The 24,354-nt window shown below is 35.7% G+C and overlaps 5 protein-coding genes across 7 annotated transcripts in view; 3 read left to right on the top strand and 2 right to left on the bottom strand.

Moving 5' to 3' along the window:
• LOC108969031 overlaps positions 1 to 6,093 on the top strand; it is a 46,859-nt gene extending 40,766 nt beyond the window's left edge. Inside the window, exons 2-4 of the mRNA XM_018933501.1 lie at positions 3,631 to 4,984; positions 5,546 to 5,737; positions 5,816 to 6,093. Of these exons, the coding sequence (XP_018789046.1) occupies positions 3,631 to 4,984; positions 5,546 to 5,737; positions 5,816 to 5,991 (1,722 nt within the window). The 3' untranslated portion in view covers positions 5,992 to 6,093. The remainder of the gene's footprint in view (positions 1 to 3,630; positions 4,985 to 5,545; positions 5,738 to 5,815) is intronic.
• A 2,489-nt stretch (positions 6,094 to 8,582) lies between these two features.
• On the top strand, positions 8,583 to 9,998 carry LOC108969015 (receptor-binding cancer antigen expressed on SiSo cells). Its single transcript, XM_018933471.1, has 4 exons — positions 8,583 to 8,870; positions 8,944 to 9,072; positions 9,141 to 9,254; positions 9,317 to 9,998. Exons 1-4 carry the CDS (start codon positions 8,667 to 8,669, stop codon positions 9,503 to 9,505), a joined length of 636 nt encoding a protein of 211 aa, XP_018789016.1. The 5' UTR covers positions 8,583 to 8,666; the 3' UTR covers positions 9,506 to 9,998.
• Positions 9,999 to 10,512: 514 nt separating this feature from the next.
• LOC108969019 lies at positions 10,513 to 11,850 on the top strand. Its single transcript, XM_018933474.1, has 2 exons — positions 10,513 to 10,596; positions 10,657 to 11,850. The coding sequence occupies exons 1-2, from the start codon at positions 10,594 to 10,596 to the stop codon at positions 11,848 to 11,850; spliced, it is 1,197 nt and encodes a 398-aa protein (XP_018789019.1). The 5' UTR covers positions 10,513 to 10,593.
• A 1,451-nt stretch (positions 11,851 to 13,301) lies between these two features.
• LOC108969020 (plastin-3) overlaps positions 13,302 to 24,354 on the bottom strand; it is a 34,871-nt gene continuing 23,818 nt past the window's right edge. The window contains exons 1-5 of one of the 2 annotated variants that reach the window (XM_018933475.1): positions 21,195 to 21,627; positions 14,952 to 16,062; positions 14,558 to 14,836; positions 14,218 to 14,471; positions 13,302 to 14,150 (exon numbers count right to left, since the gene is read on the bottom strand). In XM_018933475.1, coding sequence (XP_018789020.1) covers positions 13,878 to 14,150; positions 14,218 to 14,471; positions 14,558 to 14,836; positions 14,952 to 16,062; positions 21,195 to 21,272 — 1,995 coding nt within the window. In that variant the 5' untranslated portion in view covers positions 21,273 to 21,627 and the 3' untranslated portion in view covers positions 13,302 to 13,877. Of the gene's footprint in view, positions 14,151 to 14,217; positions 14,472 to 14,557; positions 14,837 to 14,951; positions 16,063 to 21,194; positions 21,628 to 24,354 lie in introns of those variants that run through there. The other variant, XM_018933476.1, reaches the window with a different exon arrangement.
• Positions 15,986 to 24,354, bottom strand: part of LOC108969022 (protein-tyrosine sulfotransferase) — a 210,353-nt gene continuing 201,984 nt past the window's right edge. For both annotated transcript variants that reach the window (XR_001993375.1, XR_001993376.1), the window contains exon 9: positions 15,986 to 16,062. The gene's annotated coding sequence lies outside the window, so the exon portion shown is untranslated. The remainder of the gene's footprint in view (positions 16,063 to 24,354) is intronic.

The raw sequence follows: 24,354 nt of genomic DNA, 5'->3' as shown, positions 1-24,354 counted from the left end.
TAAAAAAACGTGATTTTTTGAAGTGCTTCGAAGATTGGAAAAACCGCTGGCACAAGTGTATAATATCTCATGAGGATTACTTTGAAGGGGACAAAATTGATATTCATGAATAAATAAATAATTTTGAAAAAACACAAAATTCGCGATACTTTTTGAACACACCTCGTATTATGCAAATGGATAAGCCGTTATTTGTCAATTACAATACATCAATCAGTGCAAATATAGTCATAAAATGCGTTTATATGCCGTTTGGTGTTAGTGATTTGTTGTTGTTAGTGATTTTCAAGTGCTACAAATGTTGGCTAAAGAAATTTGTCAATATGGAGTGGCCACTGGCAACAGCAGGTGGATATATTTATAGCTTGATTGTGTCGTGTTTGCGCGCAAATCGCAGCCAACAGCGATTTTTCGCGCTTAAATACAGAAATTATGGCAAACGCACGCTTGGCATGATCAATATCACAATATTTCAAGCTAATAATAACAGCAATAATAAAGCGGTATTTATTTAAGTGTAGAAAATATGGCACAAAACACGCGCGGTAAGTGATTTTGCCTAAAGTGCGATTTGCGCGATTTGCGCACAAAAAGTGGAGTAAATATGCCTTAAACGATTTGCATTTTCATACATACATACAAACATTTGTGTGTGTGTGTTTAAAATTAGAAGAAGTTAATTTATTATTGAAGCGAATAACATTTATTGTGCCTTATTTATTTGTGCAACGAACTCTAAGTAAGCGAACACACGTCTGTACGGACGCACAAACAGACAGACGGTGAGAATTCGCATTGACGAACACAACCTCCCACCGGATAATAATAAACGCGCTAACACGCATCGCAAACGAACCGCTAAATCATTTGAAAATATTCTAATCATGCGATTTGGAAATACACAATAACAACAACAAGGTTGTTATCATTTATAGTGTTTAGCAAATGTAAAGCAACAAGTACTAAGTAAAGTGATTTGTACATCGGTACTATGTAAACACATTAGGGTGCTTCAAAAAATTATTAATTTTTTTTTTTTACTCTTTGAAGTGTAGAACACCAAACAAAAAAAAAACACTATAAAGTTATCTAAAGGCGGACTTCAGCTCCGTTTTGAAAAAAAAAAAAAATAATCTTAGCCGATAAGCACCAGGTTATCAACAGTTCTTTCGCTTTAAAAAAAAGAAAATCCCGATCGATTCAACACCGGGGTTAGAATACCTTTTTGAGTGAGGGGATTTTAATTTTGGTTTTTTTTTATACTCAGGGGATTTTTTGTTTGATGAATGAACTTCTGAGGGTTTGAGCTTGTGCCATATTTAACATGGGAAAACTACAGCTTAGACTTTTAGCATTACTAGACTTTAAGTAAAAATATATTTGCAAGCTATTTCTCGAAATATCTTAATTTGGTAATTTAAGGTAGACAAGCCATATTTAAATCCACGGAATTTGAATATTTTTATCCGGTATCGAAACTTTATAAAACTATATTTTGTAAATATCTTCAAAATAACGACATATCATCATGTTAGGCATAAGGCAACCTTTTAGGTTGCTGTACGACTGGAATATATTTCAAGCTAAGGTCTTTACTTTAGCAGAAGCTGCGGAACTGACCTCTAAAGCACCTGCAATCAATATCAGAGCCAACATCCACAAATGCACGGGAAAAAAAAGTACAAAAGTCATGTGCAAAACGGTAGAGCGGTAGTATATAGCATTCCTATTGGCACTCGATAGAAGAGACTGTAGGAGCACGATTGGAATACTAACTGGTCATTGTCTCGTGGCGTCACACGCCCGCTAGATGGGGCTGACAGATCGAGAAACTGCTGGTAATACCTAGAGCAGGGCACCAGGAAAAGCAATCGCGTCAAGTGCAGGCATCTTAGAGTGAACTCCATCTGGTATCGCAAAAAACCAAACTGCTCTCTGCATGGCTTATTAGCCTACCAGATTTGCCTAAACTAACCTAACCTAATTATGTATCTTACAGACCAATAGGTATCATACTATTTTAATATATATGGCAGATGCCATCGATAATGTCCGTAGAAGTATTATTTTGTGGATCGCGAGAATTCAAATTATAGAACCATCGTTGTATACAAAGCTTTTTTAAGTATTAACGCTGCGTTGTTGTTGTTCGATCTTAGTAACCCACTAGGTTAGGTTAGGTTTGGTTAAGGGATCGATCTTAACCGTGGTCTCATTTGGATCCGTTTTGATACCTAAAACTCCTATGTAATTGATCATAAAGCTCTCACAAATCGACACAAATTTGTTGATACGGCTAATTTCAGTTTTGACTAAGTCTCTTAGTAGGTAAGACCATCAAGATTTTTCAACCTCACTCTCGCAGAAGCTTGATAATGGCGGAGAAAGTGCTTGACCTTCTCTATACAACTTTGACAACTAGACGTAGTAAGATCAAGTAATTTCTTATAATAACTGTCATAATTTGGAAGGCAATGACAAACATACGAGTGCAATTCTACAATGAAAAGACTTCTCGTAAATCCAATATCTGTGGGAACGGGAGGGATAGCTGGAGGAGGCTTTAACAAATTTCGCAACCAATATCCCGCTAAAGCTACTCAGTTGTTTAAAATTATATCTAATATTGTTTGTCAAAAAAGTCTTGCGGTATTTTCGCTAGTTGGCGCTGAGAGCGCGTATTTCTAGTTTTATTCGTCGCAGCGGGTCATGCTATGCTTTTTTGGAAAGCTCGCGCTAACACGTGTTTGATTGATTGTCGTTTCTTTTAAGTCGTTCGTGAGTTATAGCGTCGCAAACATGGAGCAAAATAAAGAGAAAATATGGCAAATTTTACAGTACTACTACGATAAAGGCAAAAATGCATCTCAAGCAGCCAATAACATTTGTGCAGTTTATGGACCCGATACAGTTTCCATTTCCACCGCACAACGATGGTTTCAACGTTTTTGTTCTGGTGTAGAGGTCGAAAGATGCACCACGCTCTGAAGGGTCTGTCGTCGCAAATAGCGATAAAACCGCTGAATTGGTCGAAAGAGACCGGCATAGTAGCAGCCGTAGCATCGGTCAAGAGCTGGGCATGAGTCATTGAAAAAAATTTTATGAACAATTGAAAATTCAATAAAAATACCGCAAGACTTTTTTGACAATCTATTATATCAGCATTTTCATCCCCACACCAATATTTTCAACTATATATCAATCATTAATGGCAATTAAGGATTTCTGAACAAAAGCCTGATTTTCAAAACAACATCGATCAATTTATGGTTAATTAATTATAAATTAAAATAATCCAACACTTTGAGAAGTATATTTACAAATCCATATGACATAATTTCGAAGTGCAATTGTAGTGATTGATCGAGAGATTGCTATACTCTAATACTAATGGTATATATTTATTAATTTAATTTGTTAAACATCTAATGTGTATTAAAAAAAGTAATTTTCTTAAGCAAATCAACTAAGCAAATATTTGTATTTATAGAATACACGCGCAGGGAAGTGAACAATCGTCATCATGGTCACTCTACGCCACGTGCACCCATAGATACAACAAATTTTCTTAAACAAAAAACCGTAAACTGCATAAACTCTAATTATTTCCATTTATTTGTATCTTTACAGTTGGCCACCCGCTCAATCGAGCCCTCTTTCGGTCTGCTTTTCGGCGATTTACTACGCGATCTCGAAGTCGGCACCACCGGCGCTGCCATTATAATGAGCACACTCGATGTGTGCATGAATTTCTCAGGTCTCTTCGTCGGTCCACTCTTGAAGGAGTTCTCCTACCGCAAAGTGGCTATCGCCGGCTCACTGCTCTGTGGCATTGGTTTGGCGGCCACCTCACCCGCAGCCAGCATGGCACACATACTCAGTACGTACAGTGTGATTAACGGTATTGGTGTCGGTCTGTCAACGTCAGCTGCTTTTGTCGCGCTCAATCACTACTTCAAGTATAAACGTGGTCAAGCTGTGGGTCTCTCTATGGCCGGCACTGCGTTAGGTATGCTGATCATGCCACAGTTGGTACGCATGTTACTCGAAGCTTTTGGTTTTCGTGGCGCTGTGTTGATGTTGGCCGGCATCGCGTTGAATTCGACAGTTGGTGCTGTGCTCTTACAACCCGCCAAATGGCATATGATCGATGAGGTGATTGATGAGGAACTGATGACAGTGCCAGTGTCACCGCCTACGCCGGATGTGAAGGTCATACGTGAGGATGCCGCGGAAGAAGATTCGCTGCCCGAATTGAATACTCTACTCTTTCCCAAACAGCAATATATGCGTAAGAATTACTCAGAAATGGCGATGAATACGATGAACGGTACCCGTGTGGGTATGCCTAAGCGTCCCACCTTCCCGCGCATCATGTCACTAGCTGGTGTGCAATCGGCGGTTAATAACAGCCAGTCACATGGCGATGTAAATGCGACATTGCGTAACCGCAAACATTCAGTCACGTCAAATCTTTCCTACATGGACTTCACCGGTTCCATATTGCAAGTGCATATGAATGTGGGTGACGAAGAGTTCGAACGTAATGATCGTGAGCTGAAGCGTGTCAACACCGCGGCGAGCGGCATGGCGAATGCACATCGTGACTCTTTTATAAAAATGCGGCCAACAGAGACTGAAAAGAATGAAGAATTAGCAGCGAAGGAGGCGGAGAAGAAACCAGGTTTCTGGCGTCGTTTCGCAGATCTCATGGATGTGGACTTATTACGTGATAAAAAATTTTTAAATATACTTTTCGGTTTGTCGATCTTCTATGTGGGCGAGATGAATTTCAAAATGGTCACACCATTCTTTTTCGCCAATCTGGGCTACAATAAGACAGATGTAGCTTTCTGTTTGTCGATAACAGCAATTACAGATATTGCAGCCCGTATAATACTCCCGCCTATCTTCGATCGTACAACCATCAAGAAGCGTACGGTGTTCCTAGTATCGATCATCTTTGTGGGCATAACGCGTTCGAGTAAGTAAAAGTTTTTGATATCTAATTCTGATACTTCATCGAGTCCCTGGAACTGCGAAGCCTCTAGATATCTAAGCCGAGACAAGGGTGAACATAAGCAGAGCAGGTGTTTCAGGATCTCTTTCACGACTACTTCTTTAAATTAAAAATGTCCATACGGTTCGCATGTGATGCCAGTAGATTGTTCCCTGTGACTAGGCCGACAACCGTCCTGCAGGCTTTTCGAGACTGTATTAGTAGAAAGCTTGAGTGTTTTCTTTCCGCTCCATTGCACATAATTTTGGCGATTATGTATGCTCCTAAGGCATTTCATCTCACCCTGATCCATCTTTCTGTCCTTTCGGAAATTTTGTTGAGTTGCACCTATGGCAATCTCATCAGATATTTATTTTCTCCTTGTGACCTGGAGCTCTGTATATTGCAGCCTGATCTTTCTGATACGTCACTATTTCGCAGGCCTCTCTGCTGCTAAGGACATTCTCTGAGAATCGCAAATTTTTTTATAATTTAAAACTGCTTTCTATTTAAATTGTAATCCTCTTCATGTCCTCTTCATTTCAGTAATGGCTGAACAAACCGAATGGACTTCATTAATGGTTTGGCTATCCATTTGCGGTTTCTTCCGTGGCTCTGCATTGGCGAACTTCACACTCACCGTTTCCGAATATTGTTCGCTGGAGAAATTACCCTCTGCCTTCGGTTGGCATTTGGTTGGCAAAGCCGTATTTGTCATCTGTCTGGGGCCGCTGATCGGTGAGTATGCTTTGCATTCATAATTGGTTTCTTGTAAACAGGTTTATTTACTAACTATTATTTTTAATTCTTTGGCAGGTCTGATTCGTGACGTCACCACCAGTTATCCCATCTGCATACACGCACAAACAGTTTGCATATTTCTTTGTGTAATCGCCTGGGCGATCGAGTATTTGATCACATATTTGAAAGAGAAAAAATCGAATGGGGGCATCAATGCCACAATCGGACCCGAGACCAACATCAAACACTAACACGTGCTGAATTTCGTGAGAAAGGGATATTTTTATAAAAAAATTTTCGTGAAACTTACACTATGATATACACACACACATATATATACTTATACATTTAAGTAGTTAGCTATATATAATATTATTTACATACATATTTATGTATGTATGTATATTGTTGGAATATATGTACTTATGCAGTGAGAGAATAAAATACTTACATAACTGCATGTATGCCAGTTAATGTTTAATTATAAATTACAACAAAAACAAAAACCCAGCTTACAGCTCGTAAATAAATGATGAATGAAGTAGTATATGAAGACAGAGCCGAGTGCATACGAGAAATGTGCGATTTCCAATGTGATAGTTCAAATTATGCTTATAGATCGTAAGGCTAGAGATACGACGCGTGCGTTTAACAGTGTTACACTGTAACTGTAGTCTATTTTATACAATTTTCTAGCGAACACATGAACCCATAGAGCCAAACGACACATAAAAAAGAGGTCAAAGTTAAAACAAAGAAAAAATACCGTGAAACATTATCGTATTGAATTGAATTTGAAACGGCAAAAGAGTTTGAAGAAAAAAGGAGGAAAGAGGAAGGAATAACAAAAATCGGAAGTATTACTTATGTGTGTGAAAAATTAATAACTAAGCAAAACTAATATCATTTTACTAATTATTTTCATGGTTCTACGTTTATGTATGACTTCTTAAGCGACTTTCGATATACTTAGTTAATTACGAAATCTAGTGGATTATGTAAATAGGCATTATTAGCAATTAGTATAATTAGTTAAGTTTTCTGTCGTTAAAAAAAATACTTTCCTTTTTTTGCTTTAAGAGTATATATTTTCTGCTTTCAATATATACTTGCATTAAAATATATAAATTTTGCTATTTCTTGTTTAAATAATTTTTTTACTTTGTTAATTTTTTTTTTTTTAATTATTCTTCTTTTTTTCAAATTAGCAACTAGTTAAAAATTTTTATAGTACAAAATTGAACATTTGTACTTTCATACTTTTTAATTAAGTAAAAAAAAAAAGTGTAGTGGTACCTAAACCGTTCCAACTTAAAACAAACTGTTGACATAACTCAAGTAGAACAGACTTAATAACGGAATAACATACTTTTATTTTCAATGAAAAATAATTATTTGCCAGTACTTATACAAAAAGAAATATTAATTTTGTAAATTTTAATTTAAAAACTCTGAATGATATATTGTAAATAAATATGTACACTGTAAATATTAACAAGCAAATTAAAAAAAAAAAAAAAAATTAAAATATATATATACTATATTTATATAATAAGATTAAAATATTTAGAGTTCATTATTTTTCAAAMTTTTTTAGGTAAGTATTATSTAAGCCTACTAATAAGAAAAATTGAAATTGAATTGGTATTGAACGATTATACCACTTTAAAGAGGTATCCGCGAGACTATCTCTCGTACGAATTCAGAGCGATAACTTCTAACTAACTTTCTAACTTTTACTGTAATTTTTTAACCAGAAGGAAAGGTAAATGGAAAACAAGCTATAATATAATCTGACAAAAACAGATCCTAACAGTTTTGAAAACATTTGTCACCCCACTCATTATGTTTCAGCCCCGTTGAAACAGCATGTTTTCTGGACGCTGATGACAACTTATCTGATTCTTACCACCATAACAGGGACTAGAAAACCGTTACATCAACAACAACAAYAACGAGAACAAAATCAATATCAGTTTTGAGATTACAAATCTTGGAAAAATAGTCATGCACTCAAAATTTTGTGATTGTGACGATAAAAAAACCCCAAATCCTAGAGATCCATTAGAAAAAAATAAAGTTTATTTTGAAAAATGTAAGATTCTCCTTCAAAAAGTTATACGGAAGTCATATTTCCCTCCTTCAAATTATCTCTGTGATTAAAAAATAAATACATAAAAAATAAATGTGCGATTGCAATAGAAAAATGCTGGTCGAAAGAAAATCAAATTTCCTCTTCAGAGTAGCATAAAAAATTGAAATTGTTATCAAAAATCTCAATTCTTCGATCATCTGACAAATATATCTGAGAAGGTCGAGCGAAAATTTCAAGTTCTTCGGTCCAACTGTTTCGAAGAAATTTTTTCAGAGACTCTGAAAACTCTGACCTCTGATAGTTAAAAATTGGGTACATTTTAGAATAGCATCCCCCGATTTCGGGGTTATAATAATTATGTACGCATAGAGGAGGTGCTCCGGATCAAGAAAATCCGCTGACTTATGGTTTGTGAAATTTTTGCATTTAAAGCTCAAAAATTCAACTATTTAAAACGCGTGGTTTCTCGATTCATAATGAATTTTGTTTCTAACCATTCTCACTTTTTGTTCATTCAACTGACATACATTATTTAAAACTTTAGCACAACGAAAAAATTGCCTTAAGTTTACAAAATTTTTTATGTACTCAATTTAAAATTCGTCTACCACGTAAATATTACCGCTGCAATACGTTATGTTATATCTTCTAACGTTTTTTTCATTCACTGGGTTCACTTGTTTTCGTAGTGGATACTGCTTACTAAGCAACCCTGCACAATGTTTTCATTGAACTGTCAACTGGGAAAGTCGCCAGCACAGCTGCTACATTTTTACATTTTTGGAATAATTACAAGAATTTAACTAATTTTTACACAAAGGAATTGTTAAAATGGTGATACAACAAGTAAAAACAGTGCTATTAAACATAATGAAGCTATTAAGACGAATGATGTGCTGTTTCTCATTTGGGCGGCGACGTAAACCCAGTTTTTCAGAGCCCATGGAAATAAAAATTGTTGTTGATGGGGGACAAACGACATTAGCGGTGGGAGCGCAGTCGCCGAATACTACACGGCTATCGCAAACACAACACGTAAATATAGACATAAACACATATCTGTACAATTTGGGTTTATGGTTAAAAACATACACAATTCTACGTGCAGGTGGAAAGAGACTGGAATACTTGGGATGATAGTCCGCGTACGGTCACTGAGCATATTGAACAGTATCGACAGAGGCTAGCTAAACCGCCAACGCCACCGCCAGCAGAGCAAGAACCCGATTTCTTCACAGTAATAAAAATATGCGTGTATATATGTTTGAAATAAATTTCTACATTAATATTTTAATTGATTTGAAGGAATTAACACCCGTCATAAAACCTCAACCAAAGTACTACCTCGGTGACGATAACACTGATAAAGCAAATTTTTCAAGATTAGAAGCTAAAACCGACGTGCCAATAACAATGAATGTAAATATTACAAGCAAAAACTATGTAGAAATCTATTTAAATGGCATTCTTATCATTTTCAGGCTGATCTTGAAGACTGGGTAGACGATTCACTCGATGGCGGCTGGGATGAACTAGACACGGAGCAAACTAAGCAACTAATACGTGAAAATCGCCGACAAATGCGTCAACAACGTCAACAGAAAAGCTCCAAAACTGCCGGAATTGAAACTTCACAAATGGGACGTGGAGCCCAGCATAGTCGTACATAGTATAGGTGGTCATCGCGAGATCACTACGATACGATACATACACTGGCTTAAGGAGTTTGAGTGCAATTTTGAGTGAATGTTTTATTTTTTAATTGGTTTGGTAAATATGCCGTTGTAAATACGCTATTGGCAGATACAAACGCACGTAATTCTAAAAACAAATTAAAATTGCATGTTTGATTATGATTTTATGACTGCTTTGTTTTAGTAAATTTATGCATAAGGAATTGAAATGTAAAGAATTGAAAATTAATTCAATTACATTCCTAAAAGAAAGTGCGATTTCGGTTTAATTTTGAAAAATAATTGCACTAAAGATAAATATTGGAAGGCATGCGAATATTCTAAACATTGAACGTGAAAGTGTTTATCAGTTTATATGAATATGTCTTGGATAAACATAAGTCTTAAGTGTTAAATGTTATTATAGTTTGTTGTACAAACCAATTTTCCAAAACTAGTACCATGTGTTATAAATGTTTATTAAATTAAAATTTAGGCTAAATAAAAATTTTAATATATTTAAGCGAATAAAAGTATTTTGAGTTAAAAATGGGATTTTCTTGTTTCTGTCGTTGTAGCGGTTTTGGTTTGGATAATGTTGCCGAGAAAAATTGAATGTCGGGGAAATGGAAAATGTTTTCAGCTGTATTAGCTACATATGTCTGTACATACTAATAGCTTTTTTAAGCTTACTCCGAAATCCTATGAAATGGAAGGGGCCTATTCCAGGCATATTTGTGGCAGGTGTGGTATATGTACATACATACCTACTATACATATATACAAATAATTTTTTCGTTTTGTACATCTGATTTCGGAAATGCGAAATGTTGTCACCCTTACATCTGTATTGGCTGTTTGCATGTACAACTGCCTGCCTCAAAACGGTTTCCTGAATTCGGTGTGAACTGAAGTGTGGCGGCCTGCGGTTTCAATGCAATAAATAAAATGACGACAAAAATAGCCGGTAGTGCAACTATTGACTCGGTCTAAAAAATCTTTGAAATTTTCGACAGTACACTGCCTTTATAAAAGCAGAAAGTGTTGATAAAATTTCTGCATTCACTTTTGGATAGCAGATAGCAATGGTAGGTGTTTTTTTTACAGATATGCGGTGACAAAATTATATATATTCTCAAATATTACAGTTACACTTACCTTTGTTGATGATTTTACGGTTTTCCACGTTAGCGCTACCTTTATGTACCGGTCAAGCATTGCAGCCGCATACACAACAAAATATATGGGAATCATTTGCACCGGGCGAACTTTTACGTCTTTTAGAACACTCCACTTACACAATACCGTTTAAATATAACGCAATAGCACAACGGCGGTCAGATGAGAATGCAGCAACACCGGAAAAAACTATTTATTCAACACCGAGGGAAATACACAAGCGTCCCAATACATCGCCAGCAACATCAACCGATAATACATATAGTGCGGAAGATCAATTAAATGCACCATCAAGCGCCGAGTTCAATTATGACCAGGCTTATGAAGATTTCGTACGCGAATATTTTGGCGATAAACTAGCAGAAGAGAGCGATTCAAATGAGAAGAATGAAGAAGAAGAAGAAGCACTTGAAGGGGAGGAAAGTGAAGAATCGGAACAATTGGAAACCGAACACAATTCTTCAGCGGAAACGGAACTTTTGACAGGGGAAACGAAAAAACGCACACAACGTAGGACAAAAGAAAAATGCCGGCACGTCAAAAAGCACAAGCAAAATTGTATGGTTTGCGAAAATGCTCACACGGGCGAAAAATCTGAAACATGCTCTTTTTCGCGTGCAAGTGAACCGCAGCGATATGCTTTCCAAAAAGAAACAAGCTACAAAAAACAACGCCATGATGATGAGCCCTCCTCGCAAAGCGAAGAACAAACATCTTCCGAAGAAGCAGAAGTAGCGGAAGCAGATACAATTGTCAAAAAAGTTGACAATAGAGATTTTGTGAGCAAACGCGGCAACGAGAAACCGCCAAAAGATAGTAGCACTTGCTTACAATTAGTGAAGCGTGGAAAGATTTGCTATCAGTGTGTGGATGGTGACGGCACATCCACCAAATGTTATGTGCCCGCGAAAACGAGCAACGGCAGCAATAATAGGCAGCGTCCGGCCAAAGGTAACGAGCACAAAGTGCAAAAAGCTCAGCAGCGTATTTACAAACGAACAATTTCATATTCTTTTGAGAAGGGTACCAATGGCACTATGGAAAATGCCACACCAATTGAAGCGTCGCAGTTGGAAAATACAACTGCCACAATAAGCACACCACATTTGAAGGAGAAGATATTCATCAAGGTGATAAAGCAAAATGAAACCATAGCGGAATAATTTTCGAAAATATTTTCTATACATCAAAGTGTATTCGCGGTGTATATATGCATTTGTGCGCTTATGCAAACTGTTATGCACATATTTTATTTTGTAATATTACATACACTTTTTCTGTAAAAGGAAACAGCACTTCTTTTGCTTATTGACAAAATACCGTCTTCACTGCAGTGTAAAAGCTGATTACTTGCAGATCGAAATAACACAACACTTTATACACTATAAGCACATATCACTATCTACACTATAACCACATATCACATGAACATTTTAACACATTTTTTATTCACTAATGATAATTTGTAATTGATTTATTGTGCGAAAATTATTATTCATAAATTTAGCGAATAAAACTGACGCCGCGAAAACTAACTGTTCACTAAATGTCAAATGCAAATGGTGGGTAAATAAAGCCCGTTAACAGGGTTGATAGACAATAACAAAATAGTGTGAATGAAGAACGCACATACATACATGCAAAATATACTTCCATGTGTGAACATTTGCAACTGTAAATATGTGTGTATGTGCATGCATGTCATTTTTAAATTTATATGCAAATAAGACTATTTCAATTTTTCTTAATATAGTTCACATTTTCTCAATTCTTTGTTATTACCGTCGAAAGTTTTACATATGTATATATAAATACCCTTGACTAGGAAACATTTTAGGACACATTTTCTCAATTCTTTGTTATTACCGTCGAAAGTTTTACATATGTATATATAAATACCCTTGACTAGGAAATCATTTCAATTTTTTTGCACACAATTATTTTAACAGCTTTTTGTTTGATAGCAAGAGCTTATTATTATTATTCAACTAGTATATAACATCTCTGGTTAACGACATAAAAACGCCGTTAAAGGTCTGGGAGAAGTTCAAATAAATTTATGAAACGAGAAAAAACGTTAAAGCAAAAATTATACTATAATACCCCTACAAAAATTTGATTTTGATCGGCAGTTCGTATATTGTTGCCTTGGCCAATAATTTTCTTGAATACATATTTTCAAATAAATAATTTTTCCATATAAAGACATTGTTTTTGAGCGTTCAGTTTGTATGGAAGCTATATGCGATATCGGTGCCCGACAACTGTGTAGCTCATAAATAGAAAAGGACGAGTATACAGTCGGACGAACATGGCTAAATCGCCTTCGGCACTTTATGCTGATCATTTATTATTATATTTCTCCGACGTTTCCTTCTGGGTGTTCTTCGTTCCAAGCTTAATATTCAGTGTTTAAGGTATAAAAAGGAGAATATCGAATCTACAACAGTTACTTGGTGATGACCGTTGTGTACGGGGAACTTTTCAATAATTTTTCAAAGTCTTTAATTTAGTTAGAGGTTATGTTTTTGCATAAATTATAAGATAAGATTTTCCAAAATAATTTTTGACACATACGTTTGTTACCATTGCCTTTTAATGTAAAACTTCGAAATATGTAAAAATAAACCTTTATTTATAAAATAAGGTTATCATTATATCATAGTACAATAATAATGTCTTTCCTCTTCATAATCATACTCTGCATAGGGCAAATTGGCTGATAGCGACATGTTGCAAACTATGCCCATTTGCACACTTTCTAAAAACAAAATATGTTTGCATTTTTGTCAAAGTTAAATAAATTAATAAATTACAATACATAGCGTATATAGTATGTAAGTTATTTAAGTTTTGTGTTACAAGACGAAATTAATAATTTTAGTTTTGTATTTAGGTAAGAATGTATATAAATTGCTTAATGCCATACATTTTCTCATGTATTTATAATTCCAGCCGTACTATGTTAATGTTATTATTGCTGAACTGAATGATAGTTGCATTTACTTAATAATTCTCTTAATGCATCTTTCGTTTCAGCATTATGGGTTAGTGCTTATCGATGCTTACTTTATATAAAATTATTTATATATATATAAATACATATATATATATATTTATTTGTTTACAATTTTGCTGCTTATGTAATATATGTTTGTAAATAGAAATTGTGGCCGCCATTAATTGATCATTAGTTACTGTTTGTATTATTAATGTTGTTACTGTTTGTGTTGTTGTGGCTGTTTGTATTGTTGATGGTAACATCATTCACAATGGCGATTGGTTCTTGATTCTGATTTGGCACACTATCCATATTGGGTATGTAGTCCAACGCCATCATGCAGGCGAAGACGGTCATAACCATTTTGGGTTTCACTTCCGTTATATCTTCGGGCAGAGCGTAAACGCGTGCACCAATTTTACGTGCCATCGAAATAGCATATTTAGCATTGGCCAAGTTGTCCTAAAGACAAAATGAGTAAATATATATTGTAATATATGTATAAGTTTTGATTTGCATTCGCACAAACCTCTTCAGTACCGCCAGTTCGCACCAAGTCATAGTTTATGCTACCCTCCTTAATGGAATCAATCAAATCGATCACAATTTTACCATCGGCAATGGCTGAGTCGTTGAAATTCTTCAAGCTAGATGTTTTGCCGGCGGCAGACAGTTTGCTGTTGACCCACTGCACGATCTCCTTCTCGATTATGGGACTGCCGGTGTTGGCCAAACGCGATAGAATAGACAAAGTGTAGGCACGCATCAGTTGCCAAATCAGCGCTATACATTGAGAGAAGAATATATAATTTAATGGAAATTATTTGTAATTTTTTGTTTTTTTGTTAACGACTTCAAGTTTTACACACCCAAAGTTAGTGTAGCATTTCCATCGTTCAAATCTTGGCCGGCAATACCGACAAGCGAAAATTTCAGCTGTTTGCCCAAATCCACAGCATAATTGCAATTTTCCAATTTCTCCATGAATTTGCGTAGGGGCGAGAAGCGTTTGTGCACACGCTGCCAATGCACGATACCTGGCTTGATGATGTCGAACAGCTGAAAGATGACCAAGCCGTCAGCAAGATCCGAATACAACCAGTTGACATGTGGGGCAACGCCCATTGAATTCATCCAGTTTCTGTAAGCTATTTAATAATAGTAAGATTAGTTGCTAAACATTTTACAAAATTTATTCTAAACAAGATTAGAAATTTTAATGTCGACAACATCTACAACATCTACAATGCCAACAATACTTACTTTTCTCTTCGCGTGTCTCCTCGATCGACTCTAAGCCATCGATTTGTTCCGGCCTATCGAGACCGGGATGATTGTTGAACAGGTTCGCAACGAAGGCCAAATTCAACTTGTAGACCCCATTGACAACGTCCTGCGGTGTCAAGAAGCTGCGACAGTTTAATTTGGCCGCCTGCTGCAACATAATCTCCGCGCGTGATGTCAGATCCGACTCGCGCAACGCCTCCAAATTGACATCGACATCGTTACCGGCAATCTGCTTCAGCAAATGTGAATAGATTTCGGAGTCTACAATGTCGGACTGGAAATTGGTGCAGCGGCGTGAAATGCCAGCACGCTCCAAATGATGGTTGACCCAACGCAATAGTATGGCTTCCGGTGATAATTTCATCAAATCTTCCAAACGTTCGTTGTCGAAGAGCAGACCCGCCAAGCCGGGACAGCTGTCGAGCGTGATGTGACTGAAGAGACCAATACGGATGATTTGCCACAACAAGCCCAAAACCAAATGTGGCTTGCCTTTGGCCAAATCGTGTGCGTCGATATTGACTATGTTGCAACCAATCGCTTGCGATGAAACTAGCGCCAGCGTCAAGTTTTCAAATTCGCGATAAACAGTTAAATTCCTCTTGTTGATGGCACGCTCATCGATCGTATCCGGGCAGGAATGATTGATAATCTTGCACAGTAAGATACCATCCTTAATTGCTTGGTACAGATGTTTGCCCTCGGCATCGATGGGTAGCAAATGCTTCAGATCTTGATCATAACCTAAATTTGAATTTATCCAATCGGAGAAGGCAAGTTGCTCTTCAAGACGCACTGAGTGCGTGGTGCCTTCGGACGATATGCTCGACATGCCACCCAACGTTTCCAGGTTCTCCTTTTTCGAGACGACGGTTTTGAAGGTGCTTGCCACATCTTTGGATTTGAGATCGAGGCAGAGATTTTCGAATTCCTCGATATTAAGTTTGCCCTGATGTGATGTGCGTTGCTTATTCTGAAATTCATCGATCATCTCGCGCACCTGGTAGCCAGGCAATTTGAAACCGACCTGATCCAAAGCGTCCTTCAACTCGCTCAAATCGATGAAGCCATCTTTGTTGGCATCGATCTATTTATAAAGAGTAAAAATAAATGAAGTTAATTTCATGAATACGTACATACATATGTATATGTAAATAAATTATAGAAACGTGAATACTGTCACTGATTTGACAGCAAGGAAACGCGCTCAGCGGAATGGGCTATCCAAAAAATGAATCAAAGCATTAAATGACATGAGTCATACAGTTTTAGCCTTCGAAATATTCAATTTACATGCTCGTGACGAATCGGCGTCGCGGCCAACGTCAGCGCTGCCGTTTGATCCCCTCCGGTTGCGGGTGATTTCAGCGCGCAATCGATTTTAAGCATTCGTATATTTCTTTTTATGTATTTATGCACATAGGTCAGCTTCGCCAGCACGTAAATCACCCATTCGACATGTACATAAACAGCAACAACATTGCCAAGCAAATATAATGAAATATAATACAATAAACACCAAATTCGACGCAGCTGTGTCTGCGGCAGTGGAAGTTGACACCGACTTTAGACTTTAGCTCGGCTATGACTCGTATTTAAGGCGCGTAAAACCTGTTTGCTGGCCTTTGAGCTAGTCGGCAACAAACAACGACAACCCACACACAACACTGCCGGCATGCCTGATAATGACAATCACCCAGCAGTAGCGGTGGCGCTGATGTCGGCGTTAGCAGTATTTACAACTGCGCTAACGTTCAGCGCGACTGCGGCGGCGAAGCTTACTGCGCTGCTGCGCAATAACGCTTGCTGCTTATGCGTTAGCATACACACATTCACACATGCAAATCGTACGTCCGCAATTTGCGTGTTTAATTGCTTTCCCGGCATACCAGACCAGTGCGCCACCATTTACTCACTAAATTCACTTAAGTTATATGATTTGTTTACTCTTTTTTAAGGAAGCCAGCCAACACTAAATAAGGGCAATGACAGGAATGTGGTGGTGCTACACTCCCATTGAATTTGTGATTGATGACCTGGACGGAATTCCAACTGGAATTTACAGTTTGCAATTGTAAACAAAGGTAGCCATTGATTTCATTCGCCATTTGCCGTTGCTCACACATCGAAAGTTGCTGCTAATAATTATCATAATCAAATGAATCACAATATTCACCACATCCAAAGACCGAGTGTTTACACATGTATATTTTATTTGCAAATGTGCACATTGCATGTACATACATACATATGTATGTATGACGACAAAAGTAAATAAGTGTGCGAGAAGCAGCATTTTGGGCGATTTCAAAATAATTAAATAATTTCGCGATGGTTTTGAATGAAATCTGAAAATTTTTCATGTCATATACTATTTATGTATATGTATATTTGAGTAACCAAGGTTCTAATACCGTAAAAATATGATTATATTCGATAATTCATAGAGCATAGAGATTTTGAGGATTTCAGTAGGAACACAATGTTTTAAGGAGTTATACATGGGTTTACGGGTATAAAAAAATCGAAATTTTTTATTGTCGTATTAAAATCTACAACACCTCTAGAATATTGTCGTAAATTTTTTTAAATTTTTAATATTTTATTATTTTTTAAGTTTTGGAGATAGAGCCTTGAGAACTTGTGCGCTCGGGACTAGCTAAGCTAAGTAAGTAGGAAGTCTTTAGACGCGTTTTTCTCGAAACTGTGCTTTGAAGTCGGTTGGCAGGATCTCTCGAGAACTACCTATCCGATCTTCATGAAATTTTACATATCTACATAGGTCTTTGAGATACAATTCTAAAAGACTTGGACAAAGGATTTCCTTTTTTCGATCACAACTATTTAAATAAGAAATGTCGGGAAATTAAAATTTTTTTTTTTAATTTCTGTCAAAAATCAAATTTCTGTTTTTTTTTATCATTCGCCCAAGTTATAAGTTAAGGTTTTAAATAAAACATGTATTTTTTCCCTTTAGATAATCCTGTAAGGAGTTATCCTGCCAACACAGGCATATCTTTTTTCTGAGGGGACACCGGAAATGGCGTCACATTGGCCGAGTTTAAAAGATTTTTTTTTTTTTTCAAAAATTTCAGATTTTTTTGTCAATAGTAATATATGGTTGTATAACAATAAAAAAAAAAATCTAATAAAATTTTTTTTTATGAGAAAAATTTATTGAAAAAAGTCTGATATTTACCGAGGAAACCCATGTAACCTCTTAAAATAACCCCTTTCTTCAGTCCGGGTCAAATCTGATCAAATGTACGTACTGTTGAAATATGTATATAAATATACAATATAATATTATATAAAATGTACCCTTCTGTTACAGGGATGCTGGATAGGTATGTACGAACATCAACTTTTTTGTTATTTTTGATACCAGAACAACATATGAGATCAGATCAGATAACCAAGCATAGAGCATCCTATGTAGATTCGGTTGCTTAAATTCTTCATTTTTTGGAACAAAGCCTGCTACTCGCCAACATTAATCCGAATATTGTATTCTAACTAGTCGTAGCTGTCTATACAGCAGAAATCACATGACAGCCGAACAATTTGCCGGACCATACTAGATATGATTCGCACATCAAAAGTTTGCCTTTAGAAAGTTATGATTTTATTGAGCTTGCGGATTGTTACATTATATTTGAACCATTGATATGGAACCGAAAAGTCCAAATCGTGTTTAAGAAAATTATATAAAAATTGGTTTCTAACAAGTAGTATCTTTCAGCAAAGTGTGAATTCTCTATGAGTTGGACAACAACTTTCCAAATAGTATACGAAATTCGACCAAAAACATTTAGTAGAGGGGCAAACGTCATACAATTGTTACTTATTTACCTATCTAAACGAACATACATAGACATATATATTTTCCAAGTCACTTAGCCAACCAATGCAAATAAACAAATTAATGAAGTAAAAAAAAAAACATAAAAAAATAACAATCTTAAAACGTATTTGATAAAAAAAATTGCAGAAAATTGCTCTTCTTTGTGTGTAGGGGCTTTATTGTATGCCGTATATCGTTCGTTTGGGGGAGATATGATCGAGATATTAGAAAATATAACACAGAATATGCGAGCCAATTTCCAAAATAAGAAATTGGAAGAACAATATACAATAAGGTCTCTGGAAACTAAAACACAAAAATGTAGGAAAAGATTGAGAAAAAAATGTATCTATCGAAATTGAAGATTCATTTACAATATTAAAAAATTAAAAGAAAAATTGCTGAACATCTCTAAAATTTTAATAATGATGATCTATATTATGAGTAAACTTTATAATTTTTTAGGTGAAAAATAAAAAATTAAATTAAAATTAAAAAAAATAAGAAAGCACTAAAATTTGGTGATCGATAACTGGCAAATATTATCGAGTGAATAATAACTAAAGTAGCGAGAACATATTTTGCACTTTTTGAATGCGTTTGGGCTACATAATTGATAATTAATGAGGGAAAAAAGAATATATACAATAATATTGATCACCTCTTTGCACGGCATAATCGAACCTCAACACTGTCATGGGTATTTATAGAACATTTTGCAAAGCAGGGAATTTACGTACCAATTCTCACATTGGCATTCGAGATAATTATGAATATTTCATGTTGAACGATAAGATAAAGAAATTTAAATGAAATTGAAAATACTTCGAGAAATAGCTGCTATGCGAATGTGTCTACAAATGTGGTGAAGAAAATTTAGAAATCCAGCAGGTAAAGTTTTGTATGTATGCAAGTTTAGAAAAGAGTCATTTGAAAGAGTCAGTTGACAGCTCAGGTGAATACAAAAATAGTTTAGCGGTAAAAATAGTGAGTCATGGCTTTGCAATATATGCGGAGGAGTACGGAACATGGCACAAAATTCTCGATTTATCGATGCAATATGACTTCTAATCAATAACCGGCCTCTATATATGTACATACATACATATATATTATATCAGCAAATCGTGCACTGCAAGACACACACACACATACACAAACATGGTGTCATATATAATATTGAATAACATAATCGATAATGAATGTTGCGAAGGAAGTGATAACAAACGCTATCAGCGATAAATTACAGGCGGTAGCAAATGTAAAGTTGTGTGCACAATATTAGAAACGAACAATAAAAAAAATTTTAATTAATGTGATACAAATTATTTTTCGATTTTCACGCTTGATGCTAAAGAAAATTTAAACTATAATATACCAATTTTAAGCTGTCTACACAAATTTTTCAAAATAATAATTTCGTGATTGCCATAAAATTATAGGGAAAGTAACTAAATTTTTCAATTTCTCAGCACAATGCTGTAGTTTTTGACATTAACGACATAACTAAATTACCCAAAAGGGTAATAAAAATACCGCCGTAATTTATAACTTCTTATATATAATATAACTTCTGAGCAAGCGCAATGATTGCCATTATATTTATGGAAAATGTGAAATAAAGCCTTCACATTATTTTATAATTTCTATTGAAAAGGTATTATCAAAAGTGAACTGTTTTATGGCGCTGTGTACGAAGAATATGAATTAGAGACATTAGCAATAAAATATTTATTGCGATATTCCTAAAACTGCTTTGAAAAGAAATAAACCAACATAAAAGTGAATTAAACCGAACTTTAGATGGGAAATTTCTTTTCTAAAAAAAAACTTTAGAAAAAAAATTTAGAAAAAAAAAGAAAAATTTTACGAAAAATACGTTTCTAAACAAATTTTCAGAAAAAATCTCTAAAAAAATAGTTAGTAAATACTCACTACATCACAATAAATTGTATTTACAACAACAACAAAAGAAGTCACTCTCAGCCGTTTCAACTTCAATCGGAATCGACTCGGATTTTTATTAAACTGTCCTGTCAGGAAAGATTTCTGCCACTAAAACAAAAACTGAAAAAAATTTAATTTATGATATTTCGACGTTTCTAATTTTCTGTTTCAAGGCAGTTATGCCACTTAATATCAAAGATATTTCTGGAAGTTGCGTCTATGCAATCGGAACGGATGCAGAATTTTATTCGACTCAACAAAATTCTTAAAAAATATTTCAGGAAAGTTTCCTGCCGCTACAACAACAACAACAAATATTTAACACAAAAAATTCGAATTTATCGATATTTCGACTTCTCTAATTTTCAGTTTTAAGTTCCAATTCCTAGAAATAGTAGATTTGCCTTACAAATCTTCCGGAAACTTACATTGGGCAACAATTCCTCCAATGTCTGCTGATATTCCTCCAGCACTTGATGATGTTCTACGTCCAAAATATCCGCCATATTATATTTTCACTTTTCACAAGTTATCGATTTTTACTCTGATAATAAAATCAAATTATGCTGACGTCACCACACTGCCACCAATATGTATGCACCAGTTTAATATACCAAGATGGTTGTTAGGCACAAAAAACACGCAATCACCGGCAAATTAACATAAAACGCAACAACAACAAATACACCCACACTAATAGTGGTTGGATCAATTGCTTGTGAGGATTGCTTGACCGACCGCCTGTACTAACTGAAAGGAATTATTGCAAACGCTAATACCGTCGATTATTGATGGTCACGGGTCGAAAAGTAGAAAATGCTTTTGCGAATTCAACGGCAGACCAAATACTGAAGCAGACTAACTGATTGATTTTAGCAACTAGAGTGTTGAAGTGCATGAATAGTGTTCGATACGAAAACCGAAGTACGAGTCTTTAAGCGCGCTGCTGCTGATAACTAATACAGAACAAATGTGTTTTTATGAATCGATATGATAAAGTATTCGAGCAGCAGCAGAGTGGGGAACTAAAAGTGCACACGTAGCCACACACATACATGTGTATATGAATTTAACAACGGCAGGTGTAAACTTGATTTAATAGCAGCAATAGGAAGAGTGTATGGCGGCAGACCAGGTAAAATGGCACCTCACAAAATTTTCGATTTTTTTTTCTAAATATTTCAATTAATTTATAGTAGATTTCTGTTCTTGAACGCATACTCAAGTGTTTTAACTCAGTAAGTGTTTACACGCTGTGTTCGTCATCATGCTCACCCTGGAATGAATTGTATTTGGGTTATGGAATTTGGATTGGTCATTTTGTAAAGATATGAAAATGTGGTTTTTTGGTAAAAATATTTGCATATTCAGGAATATATACATACATACAGATAGTATGTAGAGGAAAACTTTTTCTAAATTATAACCTATCAGCATTTTGTGGGATGCGGTACCACTATTTCACTATATGTACTGTATATACCGATAAAGGGGAAGATTACGATTACGTCATTACACTACTTTCTACATTTTTTTAAATTAAAGAACAAATCTAATTTGTGCAATAATTTTGAGAATTCTAAAGACATTTTATGGGGACTATAACGACGTGCAAACAGTGGTCTATATTTGTATTTATTTGGCAGTAAATCAGCCGATAGAGTCTGTACAAAAAATACCGCAAGAAAAATTCATCCGCAGTTATCTCCGATTCGGAAAGACATCACGCAGATAGATCACGTTGCGATAGACGGAAGACACGTCTCCAGTGTTTTAGACGTGCGTATGCTGCGACGGACTATTATCTTGTTGTGGCGAAGAGACGCACCCGCCTCTGCATAGCAAAATGCTCACATCAACAAACACAAGTAAGGTTCGACGTCGAGAAGCTGCAAACATAACAAACAGCCGAATAGAAGGTTTCAAAACCGGACCATCCTCTTGTAGAACCCTCAGATGTGATCTAGTGACTGTTGCCCATAGCACACTGAAATAACGGAGGATAACACTTATCCAGCCTAATGAATGGTAGTGAAAGCATAACACCAGGAGATGTTGAACCCGATTCCCCAATCGATGACGATGGAACAGACATTCCATTGCTCGACCATGAAGAACTTCGAATAACAATTACCCGTCTGAAGAACAAAAACGCGGCGAGGGCCGATGTATTGCCGGTAGAAGTACTCAAATACGGCAGCGAAAACCTGATAAGGAGCATGCGTTAGCTTCTTTGTAGAATATGGTCGGATAAAAGCATGCCCGACGGTTGGAATTTAAGTGTGCCCTACTCATTCCGCAAAATGCGAGGCCCCATAATTTGAGCCAACTACAGTGGGATAAGACTCTGGAACTTGATCGCCATAAGGTTCTATCGAGCATACTGTGTGAAAGATTAAAGCAAACCGTCACCAAACTGATTGGACCTTCTCAGTGTGGCTTTAGGCCTGGAAAATCCGACGAGATATTCACCATGCATCAAATCTTGGAAGACCTTCACTCCCTTGGAAAGATCAGGTTGAGTAGAATGGCTAAACTTGGAAAAACCGCGATAAGAAAGAACGACTGCCGCGCTGTTGTAAACTCAATTATAACCACATAAGCGGTGATAACGCCAATGAAGAAGAAGAATATATATACTTTATAGTTCCGATGTGTATTTTTGTATGATACAAACTTCGTCGTAAACCTAATATCCCCTTTTCAGATCATAAGAAAACTGGGTTTGTCGGAGTTGAGAAACATATATTATAAATTTTACTGTCTCACATTTTCTTGAAAGAAAGTTTTTATCCGGTGAATTATAATTTTACTTAATTAATTTACTTGCCGTCACTTAGAGTTCAAAACATTTTTAAACTCAAAAACATGAAAAGGCGAGAGGCTTGTACCACTAAATGTAGTAATCACTGTATGCACACGTCGATGGTATGTTCTAATTTGTATTTATTCTTCATATCATTGAGTGTGTTTAGATTACTTAATGCCTGCTTCGATTGATTTTCCATCGTTTAAGTACCTGCTTCACTCTTCGGCCACTTTGCTAGTTTTTAAGTATGAGTTGTAATTGATTTTAAATAAGCATTGTATCATCTTGTTAGACTTGCTAGTAATTGGGTTATCTATCTTGTGCAAAGTTGGGCTAAACTGCTATCTCAGCGACATTTTGGCTGGTAAGTCAGTCATAAAACTTTTTTTCTGATAACCAACATAACGGTCGGCCTTCGCGGTGTTCGCATGAGTGTTTACAGCACCTATGATTTACTGTGGAATTTCCAAAATATTGGCATGACTCATTGAAATACAAAAATAAATAGATATGAAAGATAAACAATGCAAATTTCTGTGAATGTTTCAGTGAAATTTTATAAATAAAAATTGATTTCGTATGTATGTATATCGATTCGATTTCAGAGCTTATGAAAGAATTGGCAGAACATTTTATGGAGGATATACATATTGGATCATTTGTAGTTGAATAATAAGAGCAAATACAAAAATTGCAAAAATGGAATTAACTTTAAAAAATTAAAACAAAAAAAAATTTAAAAAATAAGAAACGAAAAACAAGAAAAAATTAAGAGATAA

The sequence above is a fragment of the Bactrocera latifrons genome, unplaced genomic scaffold (assembly GCF_001853355.1).
Source record: "Bactrocera latifrons isolate USDA-ARS-PBARC rearing strain unplaced genomic scaffold, ASM185335v1 scaffold_238, whole genome shotgun sequence".
In the NCBI taxonomy this organism is placed as follows: Eukaryota; Metazoa; Arthropoda; class Insecta; order Diptera; family Tephritidae; genus Bactrocera; species Bactrocera latifrons.
Note: the sequence above shows the minus strand (reverse complement) of the source record. Positions and strands in the feature narration are given on the sequence as shown.